This window comes from Acyrthosiphon pisum, chromosome A2, assembly GCF_005508785.2.
Source record: "Acyrthosiphon pisum isolate AL4f chromosome A2, pea_aphid_22Mar2018_4r6ur, whole genome shotgun sequence".
In the NCBI taxonomy this organism is placed as follows: domain Eukaryota; kingdom Metazoa; phylum Arthropoda; class Insecta; order Hemiptera; family Aphididae; genus Acyrthosiphon; species Acyrthosiphon pisum.
In genome coordinates this window covers 77,788,219-77,807,817 of record NC_042495.1, presented here as the reverse complement: position 1 = coordinate 77,807,817, position 19,599 = coordinate 77,788,219, and the positions used below count along the sequence as shown (strand labels likewise).

Genomic DNA, 19,599 nt, shown 5'->3' with positions numbered 1-19,599 from the left:
ACGCAAATTACATTAATGTTTTTAGCTATTAAAATGAATATATTCCTTACGGCTCTCATCAGATCAATGAGCTATTATTATTATTTACTAATTTATTATATATTTATTTGGTACTTACAGCGTAATAGATAATATTCTCTATTTTACTGAAAAAATATGAACTGTACTTGTAGCCGCCGCCGTCGTTTGATAACGAAATACAAACATGACAATTGCCTTGTTTACAAAGCAAAAATTCAAATAGATTATTAATATAGCTATCTATAGAAAAAGCTGTACCCCCCCCCCTCCCCCGTAAATACGGCACTGGTTAGAGGTATGTCATTTTTGTAATAATTCGATAGAGAAGATCACATTTAATAATTAACAATGTATTAATATTATTTATTTTATTAATTCCTTTTCGGTTTTTCATTTAAATAATGTTCATAATTAATCATATACGTTTGCATCACAATATCCATTAAATTATGTACACAATATTGTATATACAACTTAATATTTTAAGTTAAAACTACGTATGTTTATATTTGGGTATAGTATAAATAATCAATAATATATAATATATCTGTATATTATATTATATACGAGACTGTCCTGAGTGACTGATTAGTGATTTATAATAAACGCAGATCCGAATCTATTAGATTAGATTAAACCTATCAATTTGAAGTTTTGAGGGTAGCGATTAATATTATAATATCACTGTGTACCTATACTAAGAAAAGATTTTGCAAAATTTGATTTTAAGTGGTTAAAATCAGCAAAACAAAGTTGTACGTGTAAATTATATACGTAATATGATGGCTATTGTTTATAGGAGAAATAATTAGTAGAAATTAGTATTTATTCATTATTGGTTGCCATTATTTATTTAGGCAGATCAGGTACAAGCTTTCATCAAACACATTTTTGGACATTGCAGTGAATGAGTTGCACTTTGTGCGCAATCCGATGACGTAGTCGGATTGCTTACCAAGCGTGGCTGCGAGTCCACTGAGTTACATCCAAAAGGAGTTTAATAATTATAATTTATTTAAGTATTGCGCCATTTTTTACGGGCAGCAAAGTGCACGGGATCAGCTAGTACCTATTATAGAAAGGTACTGATATAGGTACAATGCATCTATGCATAGTACATACATAATATAAGCATTGCGCTTTGTTATTATGATTGTTTCTATAAATAAACTAAGAAAAAACAATGTTGAAAATAATCAAAGCGAACGCAAAATTAACAGGAACCGCTGTAGGAAGGGTATACCTATTATATCTATATAAATATATAATAATAATAAATGTGATATGTATTATGTGTGCGTGAGAGTATAGGGACTTTAATATATTATACTTAATATACCTATATAGTTGATGGGAAATTGCGAAAATAAAGAAAAAAGAAGTGAAAAAAAACGCTCGTCCTGCCACGTCCCATGAAAACTATCACACAAAATCTATTATCGTTTAGGGGATCCACAAAAACAAAGGCGGTCTCCTCGAGAACAACTATGGCAGCCGTGTCTCGGGCGGCGAGGAGCCGAGCCAATGCCGTCGCAGCGCTGCGCACCCTGCCCCCTTCTCATTGGTCCCCCCGCCTGCCAGCCCGTTTGCAGTCATCCCGGCCGCTGGTCCCTGTTTTCCAGTCAGCCGATCACTAGTACTCCGTAATTTCGTTAGTCACTTCTAGTTTGGCATCGGATGACGCGCTCTTTCGTTAATCGGACACTCCGGTCATCCCAAACCAATTCAATTTAAATCATAATCACCGTCCGACCAACATTTTAGAGTTTTTCATTTTTTTTGCGATACTGAAATTTTTCGTCCTCCCCGAAACGTCACGGCTTGCATAAAAAATAATATAAACTTATTATAATTGCCCGTAAAATAGTAAATAAATTACGCGTTGTTTTTGTATTTTGATTGATATTTGTCCACGAAGCGGCAACCGCCACCGTATATATAAATATATATATATATTTATATAATATATATTATATTATCGTCGAGTATCTATATAATACCTATAATATCAATTTCAATAAAAGTTAAGACCGTGTCGCCAAGTCACATACTGCATTCGCACCAGTACCGCCGTCGTTACCACTGCACCAGAGCCATAGCCACTACCGCGTGCCTGCACCCTTGCGGAGCAGCGTCGACGTTTTGCGACCCGGCGTGCAGTAACGGGCACCGCGATTGATCTGAAAGGTGTGTCGGGTGGTGATCCACACCACCCGCACAACATTTTCCCCGCTCTGTTCTCGAGGCAGTTGAACTTCAACAACGGGTCACACCATCACGGTGGTACGGCACACTCGTCTTCGGGTAAGTTTGGTTTTCACGTGTATGTACAGATGATGTAATATAGGAACATATTTTGTGCCGCGGTACTGGTGTCTGGTATCGGTTAGGATGGCTACGGAACGGCAATCGCTCGCGCCCAACAATCAAGTTATAATACCTATGGTATAATAAGTCCACATTTATCATCATAAAAGTACGCGCTGCCAAATTTCGTGTGAATATATCAGAGCAACCAATATTTTTATTTTCAAAATCTTTATAGTGTACATTCTCGCTGTAGATAATATGTTAGTCTAACATGCTTTTCAGGGGATGGGGAGAGGGTATATTGGATAAGCTACAAACGCTTTTTGGCAAATTATAAAACATGTATATAGCTACACAATTATTTTTCAATTTTGCATGGTCGTATAAAAAAAGGTACCTATTTACCTATATACGCAACATACACAAAAATAGAATCTTTACATATATATATATATATATATTATATGCTACTTTATATATATGTGTATATTGTATGTACTTGTTTACGTATACGTGTTTTGTAGTCTCATAAATATACGAATTTAATATGGGTATGAAAGAATTTTTATGATAGGTAACATAATAGTTTGAAACTATAAAATATTATGTCTGTATAAATTTTAATTGGCGAATATTATATTATAGACATTTTGATTTGCCGCTGTGAAAAGCGTGAAAGAGAATAGGTATACACGAACACATGGTTGTTTGTATTCTTCCAGGTTTACTTATGAGTTATGACTCATATTTAGCCATTTATCTATATAGATATTGTTTTTGTTATATATGATTTGTGAAGTAGGTAGGTACCTAAATATATATACCTACATAATTTTATTAAAAGTTAACCGTGGCAACTCTAAGGCCATTGGATTGGATTGGATGGAACAATGTTTTTTGATATAGAGTTATAATTAAATTATAATTACAAAAAAAAAAAATTACTTTATTAAATAATTAATACGTATATTATATATTATATTTCACTGATGGGGTGTCATATTGATATGAATTCAACTATTCAAGTATATTGAAGATGTTGTCTGCAGGTCCCGGCTTGAGTTTCTGAAAGGTGGTAGGTAATAGAAATTTCCGATTTGATCCTTTCCTCGACCAATACGTCCTGCATTCGGTAATTATGTGTTTCATTGTGAGCCATGAGGACTAAGGAGGGTACACTTCTCTTTTTATTTAACCCGTAGTTTGTGACGTTAATGTTTTCACATCATTAGTGACGTGTTAGCGTTTCGCTCACATTTAATTATTTTTGGAAAGGTGAAATTGAGAAAAGTGGACTGACTAATCTATAAATAGACATTACAGCGAATCCAAATCAGTTTTAAAAACTATTATCGCATTACTAGGTCGATCAGTATGATGGAAGAAATATTGGTATGTTTTAGCTAAAATAACTGGCCGCCGTCGGACCGCCGATCCTCGGCGAGCAAATACTGGTAACTCTCGACATTCGATGGTAATAAGACGGAAAGTTTATATATAGATTATATATTTTCCATGTATATTTATTTCCATTAGTAACTTGTATGAGCATACTAAAAATATTGATATAAACACTATAATTTTTAGCCAATGATTCTCAAAATAACAGTTATGTGAGCGAAATGCTCATAATAGCGTCACCAACGACGGATTAATGTTGATGTGAGGCCCGTATATGTTTTATTCTGGGGCGGTTAATGGAGGTCCATGCTTTCTTGTTTTCATATGCCAGGGAATTCCCTTAAGGGCCAATATAGGTGGGAATTGGTGGTTCTTTTAACCTCATTTTACCTACATTTTAACCAACATTAATATTCCCACTAGTAATGAGTGTTCATTTCAATATCTTTACAGTGTCCCGTAAGAGAAAAAATTAATTATGATAGCGTCAGTGGATGAAGGTCTTGCCAGTAAGGTCTTGCCTTTGTCATATTTTATAATATATTATCTATATACCAACGGATACTTTATAATAGTCATTCGATACTAGTAGAGTTCAGGTTGATAATACCAATATTATCTGTCAAAAATAAATCGTGTGATTTTTTAGTGTTTTTAAACTTCTAACATGATATATGATTGCAGTGTCGAAATGATATAAATAATAAATAGTTATATTGTAGTTATTTGAAACTTGTAAATATTCAATACAAATATACAACATCTATATTATTTTATTATTAAAATTCTAAGATTCACTAATGTTTTCATGTTTAGTAGGTACTATATGAAAAGTGTGCATAATATAATATATATACAATACTTACAATATATTTAAATTTGTTTTTCACGTCCTAAACTTATTAAAAACTGAAAATTTTACCGACATTTCCCAGTCATGTAGAATGAAAAACGATTGAACAAAATGTATTAATGAATTATGATTTTTGAACTATGTATACATCCGGCACCTATGATAAATTGTAATTGATAATATTGCTTGGTGCAAGAAAGGCCAATATCATATTTTGATAATGTTCAGGAATTCAAAAAACAAATTCACCAGTTTTTAAAATTATAGCAGGGACTCTTAAAATCATGTTACATAATTAAATTTTTTTTTATTTTATTGTATGAGTATGACTCATTTTATTTTTGGCTAAAAATATGTAAGTTTTATTTACACATTTACACAAAATTAACCTAACCAAAAAACAAAATTTAAAATAAATAACATAATTTTTTATTAAAACCTATAATAATAATATTCAATTGCACATATTGTTAGTAACTATACTACATTTATAAACTTTGTGATTGATTTTGAAATGTCCAATATGTTGTGGTCAATGTTGACGTTGGGTCATTAATATTAATGGATATATACTTCTACCGATTATTGTAAAAGTGGCCAATATCAAATCTAATTTAGTCACACTGCATCTGAGACATTGGCCATTTTAACTCAAGTAACATAGGTAATCATATTTTTATAACATCGGTTTAGTAATCTAAATTTCGTCAAAATGTGACTTTCTCCTTTTTTGCACCAATTGATAAAATTATGCCACTCACTCGGACAAATATCGACCATTCTTCTATGACAGATCATATTATAATAGGACAGTACATATAGTTTGTAACAATATACGATAAAGTAATATGCACTTCCTCATATACGGCTGAGACACGATTGAGCATAAATTGTCGGCGTATCAAAGGAAATTGAAATACAAAAGAAAACCAACACGATTGAGCATAAAAAGCTCTGCAATGTTGCCATTTTCAAGTTTGAACTGTATTATATAAAAATATTTATTTAAATAATTATAATGATTCAAAATAAAACATGGCGAAAAAATATCATGTTTTCATAGTCAATATGTAATACCTAGTCACATTATTCAAAATATTTATAAATCAATACTAGTCTCAATAGTACTCCGGAATAGTACTCCGGTACTAATTTATTAATCGATAACATTGTTGATAAATCTGAGGGGCTAGGCTCACGGCTCGCGTCAGATATCATAATAATTGGTGTAATAATATGTGAAAATAATAAATTACAAAATTTTGCAACGTGAATTTGGCAACATCGCATAACAATTCTATGCCCAATCGTGTTGCTAAAAAGGTCTATGCTCAATCGTTTTATGCTCAATCGTGCTTTACCGTCATATACTACCCCTATAATTACCACCCGCATCCGTAGGCGTCGGGTTATTAAATATAAGGAGGATAGACGTGTTCTATACAAATTTAGAAAAATTGAAATTTGTATGTTTTTAGAATAAAATTATTCGATGTTTGTGTTCCAATTCACTATAATATTATCATTGTCAATATCATTTAGAATACAGTTTTGACAATTATCACCTCTTGATGTCTGGTAATAATATATAATATACAACATAAAAAATGATATTAATTATTAAGTATTATTTATTATGTTCTGACGTGATGATATGAAACAAGATTATGATAATTGATAAATAATTACAACAGTGATTATATATTTATATTATGAGTATTACCAAAATCAGCCACAAGTTCAATAATATAATAAGCTCAATTTACTCGTACGACATAGATAACAATAAATATTATTTTTAAATAGGTATCGTATCAAATATTAGATACGTCGTAGTTCATATTATTTTTAAAATTAAGATGGCCTAGAATTCTGGATGTGGATGGGGGTGCTAAGCCTAAATACTCCTATGGATTCATCATACAACCTTTACCATCCATCGTATATAAGTGGATAATAAATGTATTATTAGTTACTAGATGTAGGTACAGCATGTATTTAACAACAGTCCGTGCCGACTTTTTTTCGTTTCAGGCAAACTCATGATGGACGATTTGCGGCCGGGTCTTGGAGGTATATTGGGCTTGATGGATCACGATCACCATCATCACCACCTCCACCACCACCACCCGACCGCGGTGCACGTGGACAAACAACGTGCCTCGAAGGGGGCCAGCGACTCGTCCAATGAACTTGGCTCGATGTACGGACTGCCGGTTAACGCGGCCGGCGACTCGTCGCACCACAACACGCCGTCCCCCGGGCGAGGATCGCTAGCCGAACAGACTAGTACGTATATTCAATTTACAAATCCTGAATTATATCATTAGGGTATAAAATTTATTTTAATATGATAAAGTATTTATAAATTATAACGTTCGGCCGTTGACGATAGCCGAAATATTGACACAAGATTGCTATAGTTGCTAATATAAAGAGTTCTCTTAAGGGTCCCGGTGCCAGTTTTTCAAATTTTCCACAATTCTATAAAATTTAAAAATTAAATTTTATATTTTAGTTGCTACCTTAATTATAAGACTTTTCCACTAATCTACTACCCGATAACTATTTAGGGGTGGTTGATAGGGTGTATTATATCGAAAAAAATTGCTTTACGGGAATAACTCTCAAGCTTTATAGAATTGTCGGATTTTGATGAGTATTTTTTTATCTGAAAGAAGAAGACTTCCTACAGCCCGCATCGATCTCTGATTTTGTATTTTATTTTAAATAATAGTATAAAATAATTTATAAAAAAAGCTAAAAATTGTCTTTTTTTTAAAGACTTATAATTAAGTTTGAGATGAAAATATCGAAAAAAGGAGTTCGATGCGGGCTGTAGAATATTCTCCTCTATTAATAAAAAAAAAAATTATCAAATTTGGTTAACTCTACAGGGCAGGATCATTATTCCCGTAAACCGTGTTTTTGAGGTCAAAATCACATTGGCACCGGGCGCCTTAAGAGGTTTTTTCGTTATAATTTTATAGAAATAAGTTTCTACTTCCCACTCAAGCTATATAGATACCTACTTCTAAAATAATTAATTTGATAAAAGCCACCTAATTTCTCAAATCATTAATATATTTTAAACTGTTGTGAAATAATTTATATAGATTAAGTTAGGTTGATAGGTATCTATAAATCATTTCATCTTAAAAATGAAAAAAAAGAAACTTGTATCTCAAAAGGGACTTTTTAAATGATATAAAAATCATAATTTTAATTAAATCATTATTAATGAAAAATGGGGCTGAGCTATTCTGTTTACAGACTTTGAAAATATGAGTAAGTAATTCATGCATTATAAATTACTGTAACACTAAATAAATATTTCTAGGTGCCTAGGTACTTTAATTAAGAAAAAAACAATACTTGCTTCTAAGAATTAAAATATACTTATAAGAAGGCGTTTTCTTTGACAAATGTGTAATAAATAAAGATAGTTGACATTTTACTACATTTTTAGGAGTTACTTTTTATAAATAAAATGAATGTACTTGCCTACACTAAAATATTTATCCTAAAATATTTAATTAATGTATATGTACCAACTACCAATTAGTTATAAATACCTAATACCTATAGTTATAGCTATAGGTGGAATATATATATTTATGCACGATGTTTTAATTTTAAGTTTTAAGAAAATATTTATTTTATAGCTATTTAAATTTAATTCATAATTACAAACTTAATATTTTTGTTCGTTCTAAATGTATATAAAGTTGTCTATATTTATATAGGTAGTGCACTAGTATCTATAATACTTCTATAATTTTCTTGAATAAATTACAAGCATTCAAGAGGTTTTTCATACTCTGAACTTTACAGTGTTTGATGTTAGTGGCTTAGTGCTTCATAAACATAGGTACCTACAAACCGAGAATTTTTAATTAAAAACAAACTTAATAAAACGCGGAAATACCTACAGCAAAAGGAAGAATGTAATTTACTTACAAGCCATAGTAATTTGAATAATGTGAATAATGTTATTTGATATTTTACAAAAGCAAAATGTAAACTATTATTTTCAGGAATTATAAAATTATAATAAAATCAATAATATGATATAATAATATGAGCCATGACAAATTATATAGGTATCATCAAAGTTGTACTAGTTTTGCGCAGTAGATACGCATCTTCTTCACATCCGGCCTATATCGTAGTTCTCTACTTCTCATTGGTTGATTTTGTTCTATGTTATATATGTATGTATATGATTGACAGCCAATAAGAAGTGGAGAACTACGTTATAGGCGAATTAAAGAGCGGAGGATGCGTATCAAAATGCTGTGATGATACCTATATAATTTGTCATGGGTATAGCACTATAGCCAGTATAGCCGTATAGGTTAGGTAGGTTATAACCAGAAGGTTTAAATCCAAAACATATATTATTTTTGTGTTTGGTAGTAATTAAGTGGAAAGGGAATGTTATTTATGTTTTTATTTTAAATTAATAACATTATATAATATTATAATCACGCATTAACTTTATAAGTTGACCAATTTCAAAAAAAATTTTTTAATTTTAGCATCCGAAGGAGCGTTTAAAAAATTGAAAACAGAACCTTTGACATCTGTAGGTAGCATAAGTGCAAGTCATTCTGGACACACGCCTACTACGGCAACGTGCCCGACTCCAGCAAGACGAAGACACCGTACGACTTTTACCCAGGTCAGTAACCACTAACCACTAACCGATAACGATACATTATAACACGCCAATATTATGTAATTATTATGCGCGTTATATCTCATGTGCACGTGTTTACTAATTGTTCATAATTTTTTTTACTTAGGAACAATTGGCAGAGCTTGAAGCTGCTTTTGCCAAGTCTCACTACCCCGATATCTATTGCAGGGAGGAATTAGCAAGAAGTACAAAACTCAATGAAGCTAGAATACAGGTGAGTTTCTATAAATACTGTAATTTTTTCGTGTAGGTACCTTTACATTTTATACCGTATGAAATTTAAAATTATTAGACTTAGGTTATTATTAATTAGGTGCCGATTGAACGGACATTAAGTTACCTTAGATCCTAGGACGATAAATACGTTTTTATTATTTTTGTTGCATGCAGCCATGCAGGTCGAAAACATATTCCATAGGCTAACTAAAATCGTTAATTTTATTGAATATAATATTCTACTTTCATCGACACATGCAGCCGATTAAATTTATTTTTAGGTACAGTTTTTACATTATTTTATACCGTTATTTTAAATAAAATAAAAAAATCGGAGTTCATTGCGACCTATAGGAAGTCTTCTTCTTTCAGATAAAAAAAATAAGTATATAGTTATCAAAATCCGACAATTCTATTAGACTTATTTAGACATGATGGTTTTTCCTGTGAAGGCATTTTTGTTGATATAATACAACGTATCAACTCCTCTCTCTTAAATAGGTATCGGGCATTAGAATAGTGGAAAAATATTTTATAATTAAGGAGGCAAATAAAATATAAATTATAATTTTCAAATTTTATAGAACTGCGAAAAATTCGAAAAATTTGCTCCTTAAGATAAAGTAAACAATAAATGCTGTAAAATGTACTTCGTTAAAAATTGATAGATTATCTAGTTTGAAAAAATAAAATGAAGTTAATTAATTAGTTTACATCATGTAAATAAAAAATAAATTTAGAACTTTCTTATAACCTATTAAGACCTCTTAACATCTTTGAGAATTGAGGAAATAAGGAAAACTTAAAGCATGATCGTACAATATAATATTAAAACATGAAATAAAAGATACGACAAAGAAATGAGAATGTTTAACAGTTTGTACATAAAGGGAACATCAAAAAGGCAATGTATCTTGTCTAATGTATTAAGGGATGTGAGCGCACCATTTGTTTTCTCCTTCTAGCCCACGCGCAACATAGACAAAACGTATATATAAACGCATTTACGCTGAATCATTTTTTTCTATGTTTTTAAGTAATCTTAGAGTAAAATCACTCATTACAAAAAAGATAGAGAATAATATTTTTGAGGGAATGGCATATCGATTTGTCTAAATATTGTCTCAAAATAATTTACATTTACAAATTTTTTTTGTTTATTTTTAAAGTCGAGCACAAAGTCAAATAACCATAAAATATGAAATTGATATGTCATTCCCTCAAAAATATTATTCTCTATCTTTTTTGTAATAGGGAATTTTAATCTAAGATTATTTAAAAACATAGAAAAATGACTCTGTGTTGCATTTCGTCTATGTTGTGCGTGGTATAGAAAGAGAAAACAAATAGTGCGTTGATATCCTCTTAAGGTGTAAGTTATAATAGTAGATATTATGTATTAACTGTACAGAGTACAGACCGTACTTTTGTAATCCTGTGGTATCTTGTGATAAGTGACTATGTATAGTATCATTTTATATGAACACCTCCGCTGAACTTGTTCAAGTGGTTTATTTGAACTTATCTGTGAAAAATTCCAAAGTAAGCTAAGGTCAGGGGGGGCAAGTGAAACATCAAATTTACAAGTTTAACTTTAACTGATTACTAAATTTACGTTTTAATATTTATGACCTTAGTAGTAAATGATATCCATTCTATAAGATACCATGAATATAAATCTGTTCTTAAAACTAAGCTACTATTATTACTTAAAAACAAAAAACCAAATTAAAAAACAAATTTTAAATTATACACTTGCCCCAGTCGATTGAGCAAGTGGAAAATATTCAACTAACTAGTGCCTTACATTCATATTTTAATTTATGGGCAAGTGTAGAAAACTATATTTTTTAAAATAGAAAATTATATTTTTAGTATCATGATTCACCAAAAAAATACAGCACTTTTAACATTTTAATTTTTATAAAATGGTTTTACTAGGATAATTTTTACCATTAATACATGATTTAGATCAAGAAAAATAAAATAATTTTCTATGTAGGGCTAGTGAAACACATTATTATGCGCTTTCCTATATTGATTGTTTCACTTGCCCCATTACTCATTTTTGTGGGGAAAGTAAATAATTGATCAATTATATAAGAAAATTATAAAAAAGAGTAATTTTTAATGTCTTATCATAAAATACAAATAAAATAATATGATATACTTCCTATGTTTTGAAGATCTAGTTTATGAAAACGATTAAGAAAAATATTGAAAGTTAATAAAAAAAAAATAATACTTTATGGTATATAACTAATGTGTTTTATATGATAACAGCGGGTAATTACTTCATATTTCGTGTTATCCTGAAATGTGTTTGTAATAAATTGCAGGTATAGGAAGTTAATTAAACGCGAGTTATCGTCATTTAATTCTAAAATGTTGTACCACAAATTAAAAATTATAAAGCTTCACACATTATTTGTATACACTATGCATGACAAATCGTGATGTATAAAATAATACAATATATTATAATACAAGAGTTATATTATATACGACACGCGTTTAATCGCGATGCAGGCAGACATCGAGGCAGGCTGAGTCACCGACTTTCCCTCAATCATTGTCCCCAAAAACACCACACAGGGGCACTGTAATTGAATTTATCATCCAAAATGTATTTCCGGGCACATAAAGGGATACGTTTTCCCTGCAGGGTTTTAAAAGGCCATACTTTCCCGAATATTTTATACACCCACACACTATATAGTGATAAAACGAGTTTGTAATGACTTGAAAAGGGGAGAGGATGTTTTTGCATTGGACAATGACGATGACGATGTTTTAGGTATGGTTTCAAAACCGAAGGGCCAAGTACAGAAAACAGGAAAAGCAATTGCAAAAGGCTTTGGCCCCGCCTTCCATGCTTCCCGGATGTAATGGCGCCGCCATGATGAGAAACATCTACCCTTCAGCTTCTAGAACGTACCAAGCTTACCCGCACCCGAATAGCATGAACAGATACCATCCGCAGGTAAAGAATATTATTATTATTATTTTAACATAGTTAGAACTCGTTAAATATATTCTATCCACAGCATGTTTCTAATAGTGGCTTAATACACACAAGTATATAATATCATTTATACTGTATATTATTTAAATAATATAATTATATCAAACATTTGATTTATTGATGTCGTTAATCATATTATTTGTATTATTATAATTATGATACCATATAATGGTATTATAATATTTGTGACTTTCTAAAAAAAAAAACACAGGTACCTATACCTACCTGAATAAATCCATTTAGGTATCAGTTATTTTAGAAAATTATTGACAACAAATTTAAGCTATGTTGATTATAAATTATAATTATTAAATTGTTGACACTTATAATAAAAATTCATCTTCGATTATATTTTGTTTTTAGTAAACTAATACAACAAACATGTTTTAGATGTCATCTTCTTACATGTCCACAGCAGTGATGTCCCAGCCATTTAATGTTTCAAGTCATCAAGCAATTCCAACTGCTTCTGCTAATCAGTCTTCTATTACGACACCTGCAGGTATATAATAACTGGCTTATATTATTACTAATATTTTGTAGGTATACTATTATTTGATTGAGCCACTTCGGTAGTACGCAAGGTAAAGTTATTTCTTTCCTCAAGGCTTAGGATTTCATAAACATAATATAAGTACTCTAGACTCGAGTGTATAAATAAGTATGATTATTGGGTATAACAAATATTGTTTATTAAATTCCTTAATATTATATCATTGTATTCCATACTAAAAGTGAACTTAATTAAATTGTTATGCTATTGATGCAATAATTTAGGTGAGAGTGTTTAATATATGTGTTAAAATGTTAAATCGTTAGTCAAAATTAAATCGTTCAGTTTGAAAAACAATTTCAACCGTAGCCTAATCCATCTCTGAATCATAGAAAAGGTAAAAGGTTATTGAAAACTGTTGAAAATTGTATTAAAAACTAATACTATTGTTGGTAGTTTTTCAAATCGTTTCACTATTTTCTGAAAATTAGTGGAATAATCATAGGCTTATAGGAGCACGTCTGTTTATTGATAGGTATAAAAAGTTTATAACCAAACTTTTTGTTCTTAAAATCTATTTGGTAAAAAATTAAAAGAAATCATTGTTATAAATTATAGACACAATACGGAGTGTACTTCAAATATAAAGTTACAATATTCAAATAAAAAAAAAATTTCGATTCGAAAAAAAATCGATTTTACAATGATGTGTGTTTTTTTCTGTTTGTCGTCAACATTTGGTAGGTATATATGGGTACTATATATAGTCAAATTTTCAAATTTTCAACATCAGCATCTTTTCTGATAAAAAAGTAAATCTCGTTAGTACTTTTGAGAGGTAAATATAGAAAATTCTCAGAAGTTATACAGAAAACGTCAGGAAAAACAAATAACCGTAGACTTTCGACATTTTGATAAAATATTTATATTAGAATTTATACATGGTACTGTAACGTGGTCGGGAATGACCAGTTTATAGGATATTCAGGGAAGAAGTTAGGGCTTAATATATAGTCAGCATATTGTAAATAATAGGAACATTATAATATATTGTTATATATAGCATATATGTATATATTGTAATTTATAATATATTGTTATATATAGCATATATGTATATATTGTAATTTATAATATATACCTTTTATGCATATTATTATGTTTGTCAAATATAAGTAATGATACAACATTGAACATTGTAACAATCGTTACAGTAATGTTCAAGCTATTTTAATTCTGTTTGAACTATTTATAGCCATGAGAATTTTTTCAAATGATGTAAATTATTTTTCAACTAGAAATTCATAAAAGTTTTTCTTTTCATAAATAATATTAGAATTTTAATAGAATATTCCCAACAAGTTTTTCTACCTCTATACAAAAAAAAGTTCACTGGAAAGTTACACTATTTATAGTCATGAGATATTTTCGATATTTTTTTTAATCATCGAACTTTTTAGCCTCTCGTCACAATTTTTTAGTAAAAGTGTATAATAATATATGAGCCGTCGGAATCAACACATAAAAAATGTCGACGGCAAGCATAGATAAAAGTTTCTAATATCTAAAAGGTAATTTCAGTGAAATCGATATACGCCCGGCTTAGTGACGAAAGGTTTATGGCTTATAGTTGAAAGAAAATATTCGAATGACTATTCGAATATTCGATTTTTGTATAGAATATTTCTGTGATTAACTAGGTTTGACCACATCTAAAAGATTTTAGTGTTAATCTAATATAAAATTAATATAAATAAAAATAATTGTTTGTCGTCTGTCCTTGATGCATTCCTAAATCATTCATCCGATTATGATGAAATTTGGTACAGAGATAGATTGGATCTTGGGGAAAAGATAGGCTACATTTTGTCGCGAAAAAAGGTAGATAAGAGGTCCAACCCGGGGAGGGTCTAAAACAGGGGTTTTGAGACTTACGGTAGACAATCTTGTTTATAAATGATCGCTATTTGGTTTTAGTAATATTAATAATTATTATTAATGCTATAAGCCTATGTATTTTAGTATAGAATGTCTGGAGTCCGAACCACGGTTTCGGTGAATCAATTATTATTTGCATCGTTTTAGACATGTTTTTTTCTTCTAATTTTTATTTTTAATTTTTCTTCTTTATCTTCTTTATATACATACGAATGTTTGGTTTTTTGTTATTCATCGGATTTTAGTATTCATTGTTAGGTTAGGTTAGGATAGGATTTTGTGTTCATCGATTGTACTAATTCACCGTAGGTAATTAAGTAAAATCGACAAACTAGGTATAATTTTGATACTTTAGAGTTAAATTACTTATACTTACGTACAGACCACGCGCGGAGTCCGCGATCTACCATAGATAGATTGTCTAGTGTCTACCTCAGGGGTCGGCAGCCCGCAGGCCGCATGCAGTCCGTGTAGCGTTATGAGACCTGCGATTACAATTTATAATTGATATACAAATATAAAATATCACATTATTATGATAGTTGATAATGTTAATAATAAATTAATAAACCAAACAGCGATGAAACATAAATAAATTGAATTAAATATTTTGTTTACAATTTTAACTGTAAAATGTAAATAAAATAAGTTATATGGCCCGTGAATTTTTATTTTTATTTTGTGGCTCTTGAGTCTTGATACCAAAAACGTTGCCGATCCCTGGTCTACCTGATAATATACTGATCGCATAACCACAAGCCAATTTCATGGACAACGTCGATCGGGATGGTTATAAATAAAATTAAAATATTAAAATCATTTACACTTAAAAAGACATTGATTCCTTAGCGTGTTACAAACAAAAAGAGTTGAACAATGGCAATTTTTTTCTGGCAACGCCGGGTAATTCGGCTAGTGATATATAAATAATACGCATAGGATATTTATATTATATTATATTATGATGTATTTAGTATTTATATTGCTATTTTATTAATATAATGTACTATTTTTTTTTATTAAGATAAGATAAGATGTTCCTAACCTACATCTATTGATATTTACAATGGTATATTCTTAACAATTTGAACATGATTATTAATTTAAATAGTAAGATGAATTTTCTATCTAGTATGTACATTAGTAATCGTTAAGACGTTAACATTAGTGATAGTTACGCTGAGACGTAACTGACTATAATTTAATTATCAGTGAACTGATATAATAATAATTAACAATATAAAAGTATAAACAGATAAAATATATATAACAAGTTATAAATCTTAATATTAGATGATACGAGTAACAAACAGCTGCTGTATATTGTGTGGAGTTGTTAAACCAGAGGGTCATGCGGACGTCCACGTTTTAATCTACGTTAAGGCGGATGTACGCGGAGTTTATAGTAAAGTGAGCCAGGAGAGTTGAGCAGTGAGGTATGGAAGTTTTTTGATGAGGTTTTCATGTGGTCTATGATTTCCTGGATCTGAAATTTACTATTAGTTATGTATAGTATAGGTTGGATTAATTTTCACCAAAAATATTTGTAATAATATTGATATTTAATTATTATAATAGTATATATTTTTATTATATTTTGAAGTCATAAACTTTTAAGTAGTACCAACTTATCATAGAATGGTGTAAATATAGGTTCGTACTACGTGGTATAAATAGGCAATATTTAGTGTACAATTGTATTATAATCTAAATGTCTTGAAAATGTATTTTTTTTTTAAATTGTGTGAAATATACGTAAAAGTTTCAAATCCTACTATAAGAACATTTTTGAATTAGGTACAAAAAAATAACTTCAAATATTTAATATTGTTCAGATTTGAACTTAAAATGCCTATAAAAAAATGTTTTCTTATACATTTTTCAGATTTTTGGTTTAAATTTTAAAATAAATAATAAAAGTTTTAAATAATAGAAAAATTTGGTGAACTACCTAGTATACCTACTACAGTTATTCGTTTTTGAATTACAACAAATTAAGAAATTCGATTTAGTCGAAAACTGGTTTGGTGTAAAAATGTCCCGGTTTTCCCTAAATTTTTTTTGTTTTGTCTAATTATTAGGAAAAGTACCGGGAATTTTTACTTTTGACCCCTAACCAACTAGACCCACATAATCCTACCACTTTTCTGCAAAAAATATATCGAAGTTGTAAAATTTAAGCATTTTTAATTTTTATTGTTCTAAAAACCGATGATAGACACAAAAAAAATGCCCAGGAATTTCTGAAGTTTTCCCATAACATAATATATCTTATATGTTCTATGGAATTATAGCAATGTATATTTATGCCTGCGTACCTAGTAAAAACAATGTATAGTGAAATAAATATTATCAAGTGTTCATTCGTTTATTTACCAATAATACTCCTCTGTGTACTTGGTATAATAAAATAGACCTAACAAGCGGCGCTATCCATTACCGCAAAAACATGACCCAATACCGCACAAAATGCATAACCCAATACCACACACAAAAATAGTACGACACCGCATAAATGTATTAAATATAAAAATTTAAATAGTTAAAAATAATTTTTAGTCATAATTTGTAGTAGTATAATTAGTAATAGTAAAAAAAATGTAATAATTTAAACATAAATGTTATTTTAGACACCTACATTGGTTTAAAATGTAAACCTGTTTTTTCTATATATTCCATTACAGTCAGTTTGTTTGTTAATAAAAGCGAGTACTGATATACCTACTAAATTGGCTTCTCGTTCCCGATCACATTTCCGCTGTATTGCTTCAGTTCCCTTCTTAATTTCTCGCATTTTCGCTTCATTAATCACTTGTTGGTTTATTAAAACACCAATCTAAAAATATAAAATAATTACTAGTTATTACTATATTTTAATAATTAATACGTACAACTTGGAAAACAGACGGATGTGGTATATAAAATTCAAACTGAAGTTAACTGTGGTATGATTCAGCACCGTTAGTCGTTCTTTTTGTACCATTAGGTTCTTCAGCCCACATTGAAGGAGGAAATTGTTCAGTGTCAATATAATTTTCAAGTACATAATTAGCAAACTCCGTGCACTTTTTATGTTTTGGAGCTTCAGATAAAATGTCATTAAAAGCATAGGAAATAAAATTTTCCGGTAAATACGGTAATCCGAAAAACATTTTAAGCCACTTTCCAATCTCTGAATTTTTATCTTTGTACTCTTTATGCAGTATTGGAATAGAATATACAATCTTTTACAGATAAAGCTTAATAATGTCGTTATAGATAATTTTCGATAAGTGACGATAAAATAAACGTGTGCGGCAATGCGATATCCAGTATTTTAAAATCTGTGTGCGGTTTTGTCCCATGCGTATTTTGCACGTCTGTGCGGTAACGGGCCATGCCCCTAACAAGATACATTATTGTAAACAGTGACGGGCTGAACTTCAATTTTAAATGATGCATTTTCATAATTATTTACTTACCACCACCACCATCATATTTTTACTTATAACAAAGTTATGACGTTAATAAAATGTGATCAAAAGAGCCAAGAGTTCAGGCTTTAGCATGTAATTCTGCGCCACTGTCATGGGGTGACACCACCCCCTTTGAAAAGTTGACGCAACTTCGTCAAAATTGACCACTTCGGCTCGCCACTGATTGTAAACGATATAATATTATGTACCTATATATATTTATCACCTAGCAAATCGTATAATTTAAACAGCAACTACTTGTTTGACGGCAACTTCTTTTATATTTGAAATTTGTTTGAAATAAATCAAATAGTAAAGTAGGTACCTACATAATTATCTACCGTTTGGTTTTTCAGGAATGATGCCAGAAGAAGAATGGTACAATAAAAGTTTATCGGCTTTGCGAATGAACTCCGGACATCATCCAAACCTCACCACACCAATGTTACAATATCAGACATAGAGTTGCTGTGATACTAGATACTAGATACATAATAATATGATTGTATGCTAATTGAATTATTTTAAATAATTATTATATAACGGGCTGAATCGTTATTGTGTTTAAAACCATGCCACGCCACTTTTTCGTGTACCTACTATAAACCTCAATAGAATAATCGTCAAAGTCTTGAAACTTGTTTTGCTGATTTGTGTACAAAAAATATCGTAGGACTTACTTCAATCTATTTATAAGTTATTTATAACAACGGTTGTACCTATGTAAATATATAATATATATTTTTTGTTTGGTTTGTTTTTTATCACTTCGGAAATTCTTTAAGATTTATTATTATAGATGTTTTTACGTTTTTTTCGATTTTTACGATTGATTAATATTATTGAACATAATCTACAATTATAACATAATTTATATTAAATAGTAACCATTGTAAACGGAATTGTAAATATACACGTTTTAATTATGTAATAACAATATGTTGGTGTGTGTACCTACCTAATTTTCTTTGACTTGAAATAATATAATATTTGACTAATTCTAGTTGAGTAGACTTTGAACTTATATTAGTTTCTGTAAATATAAGTTTAAAAACATTCATAAAAAGTAATATTATTTAAACGAATTCGTCGACAAGAAAAGTTGAATTCGAACTACCTATATGGTTTTTTATTTGTGTAATAATAATATGTTCATTATGATAGACAATATCATGCAATAATATT

At 29.9% G+C, this 19,599-nt stretch overlaps 1 protein-coding gene across 1 annotated transcript; it reads left to right on the top strand.

The window, feature by feature from the left end:
- The first annotated feature begins 2,120 nt into the window (after positions 1 to 2,120).
- On the top strand, positions 2,121 to 19,382 carry LOC100169104 (paired mesoderm homeobox protein 2). Its single transcript, XM_001950448.5, has 7 exons — positions 2,121 to 2,325; positions 6,620 to 6,874; positions 9,127 to 9,269; positions 9,394 to 9,501; positions 12,301 to 12,486; positions 12,919 to 13,030; positions 18,771 to 19,382. The coding sequence occupies exons 2-7, from the start codon at positions 6,628 to 6,630 to the stop codon at positions 18,875 to 18,877; spliced, it is 903 nt and encodes a 300-aa protein (XP_001950483.2). The 5' UTR covers positions 2,121 to 2,325; positions 6,620 to 6,627; the 3' UTR covers positions 18,878 to 19,382.
- Positions 19,383 to 19,599: the final 217 nt, after the last annotated feature.

Coding starts and splice junctions, on each gene's coding strand:
- LOC100169104 (XM_001950448.5), top strand. CDS start 6,628: ATGATGGACGATTTGCGGCCGGGTCTTGGAGGTATATTGGGCTTGATG. Junction 9,502..12,300: donor TCAATGAAGCTAGAATACAG/GTGAGTTTCTAT, acceptor ACGATGTTTTAG/GTATGGTTTCAAAACCGAAG. Junction 12,487..12,918: donor TGAACAGATACCATCCGCAG/GTAAAGAATATT, acceptor AACATGTTTTAG/ATGTCATCTTCTTACATGTC.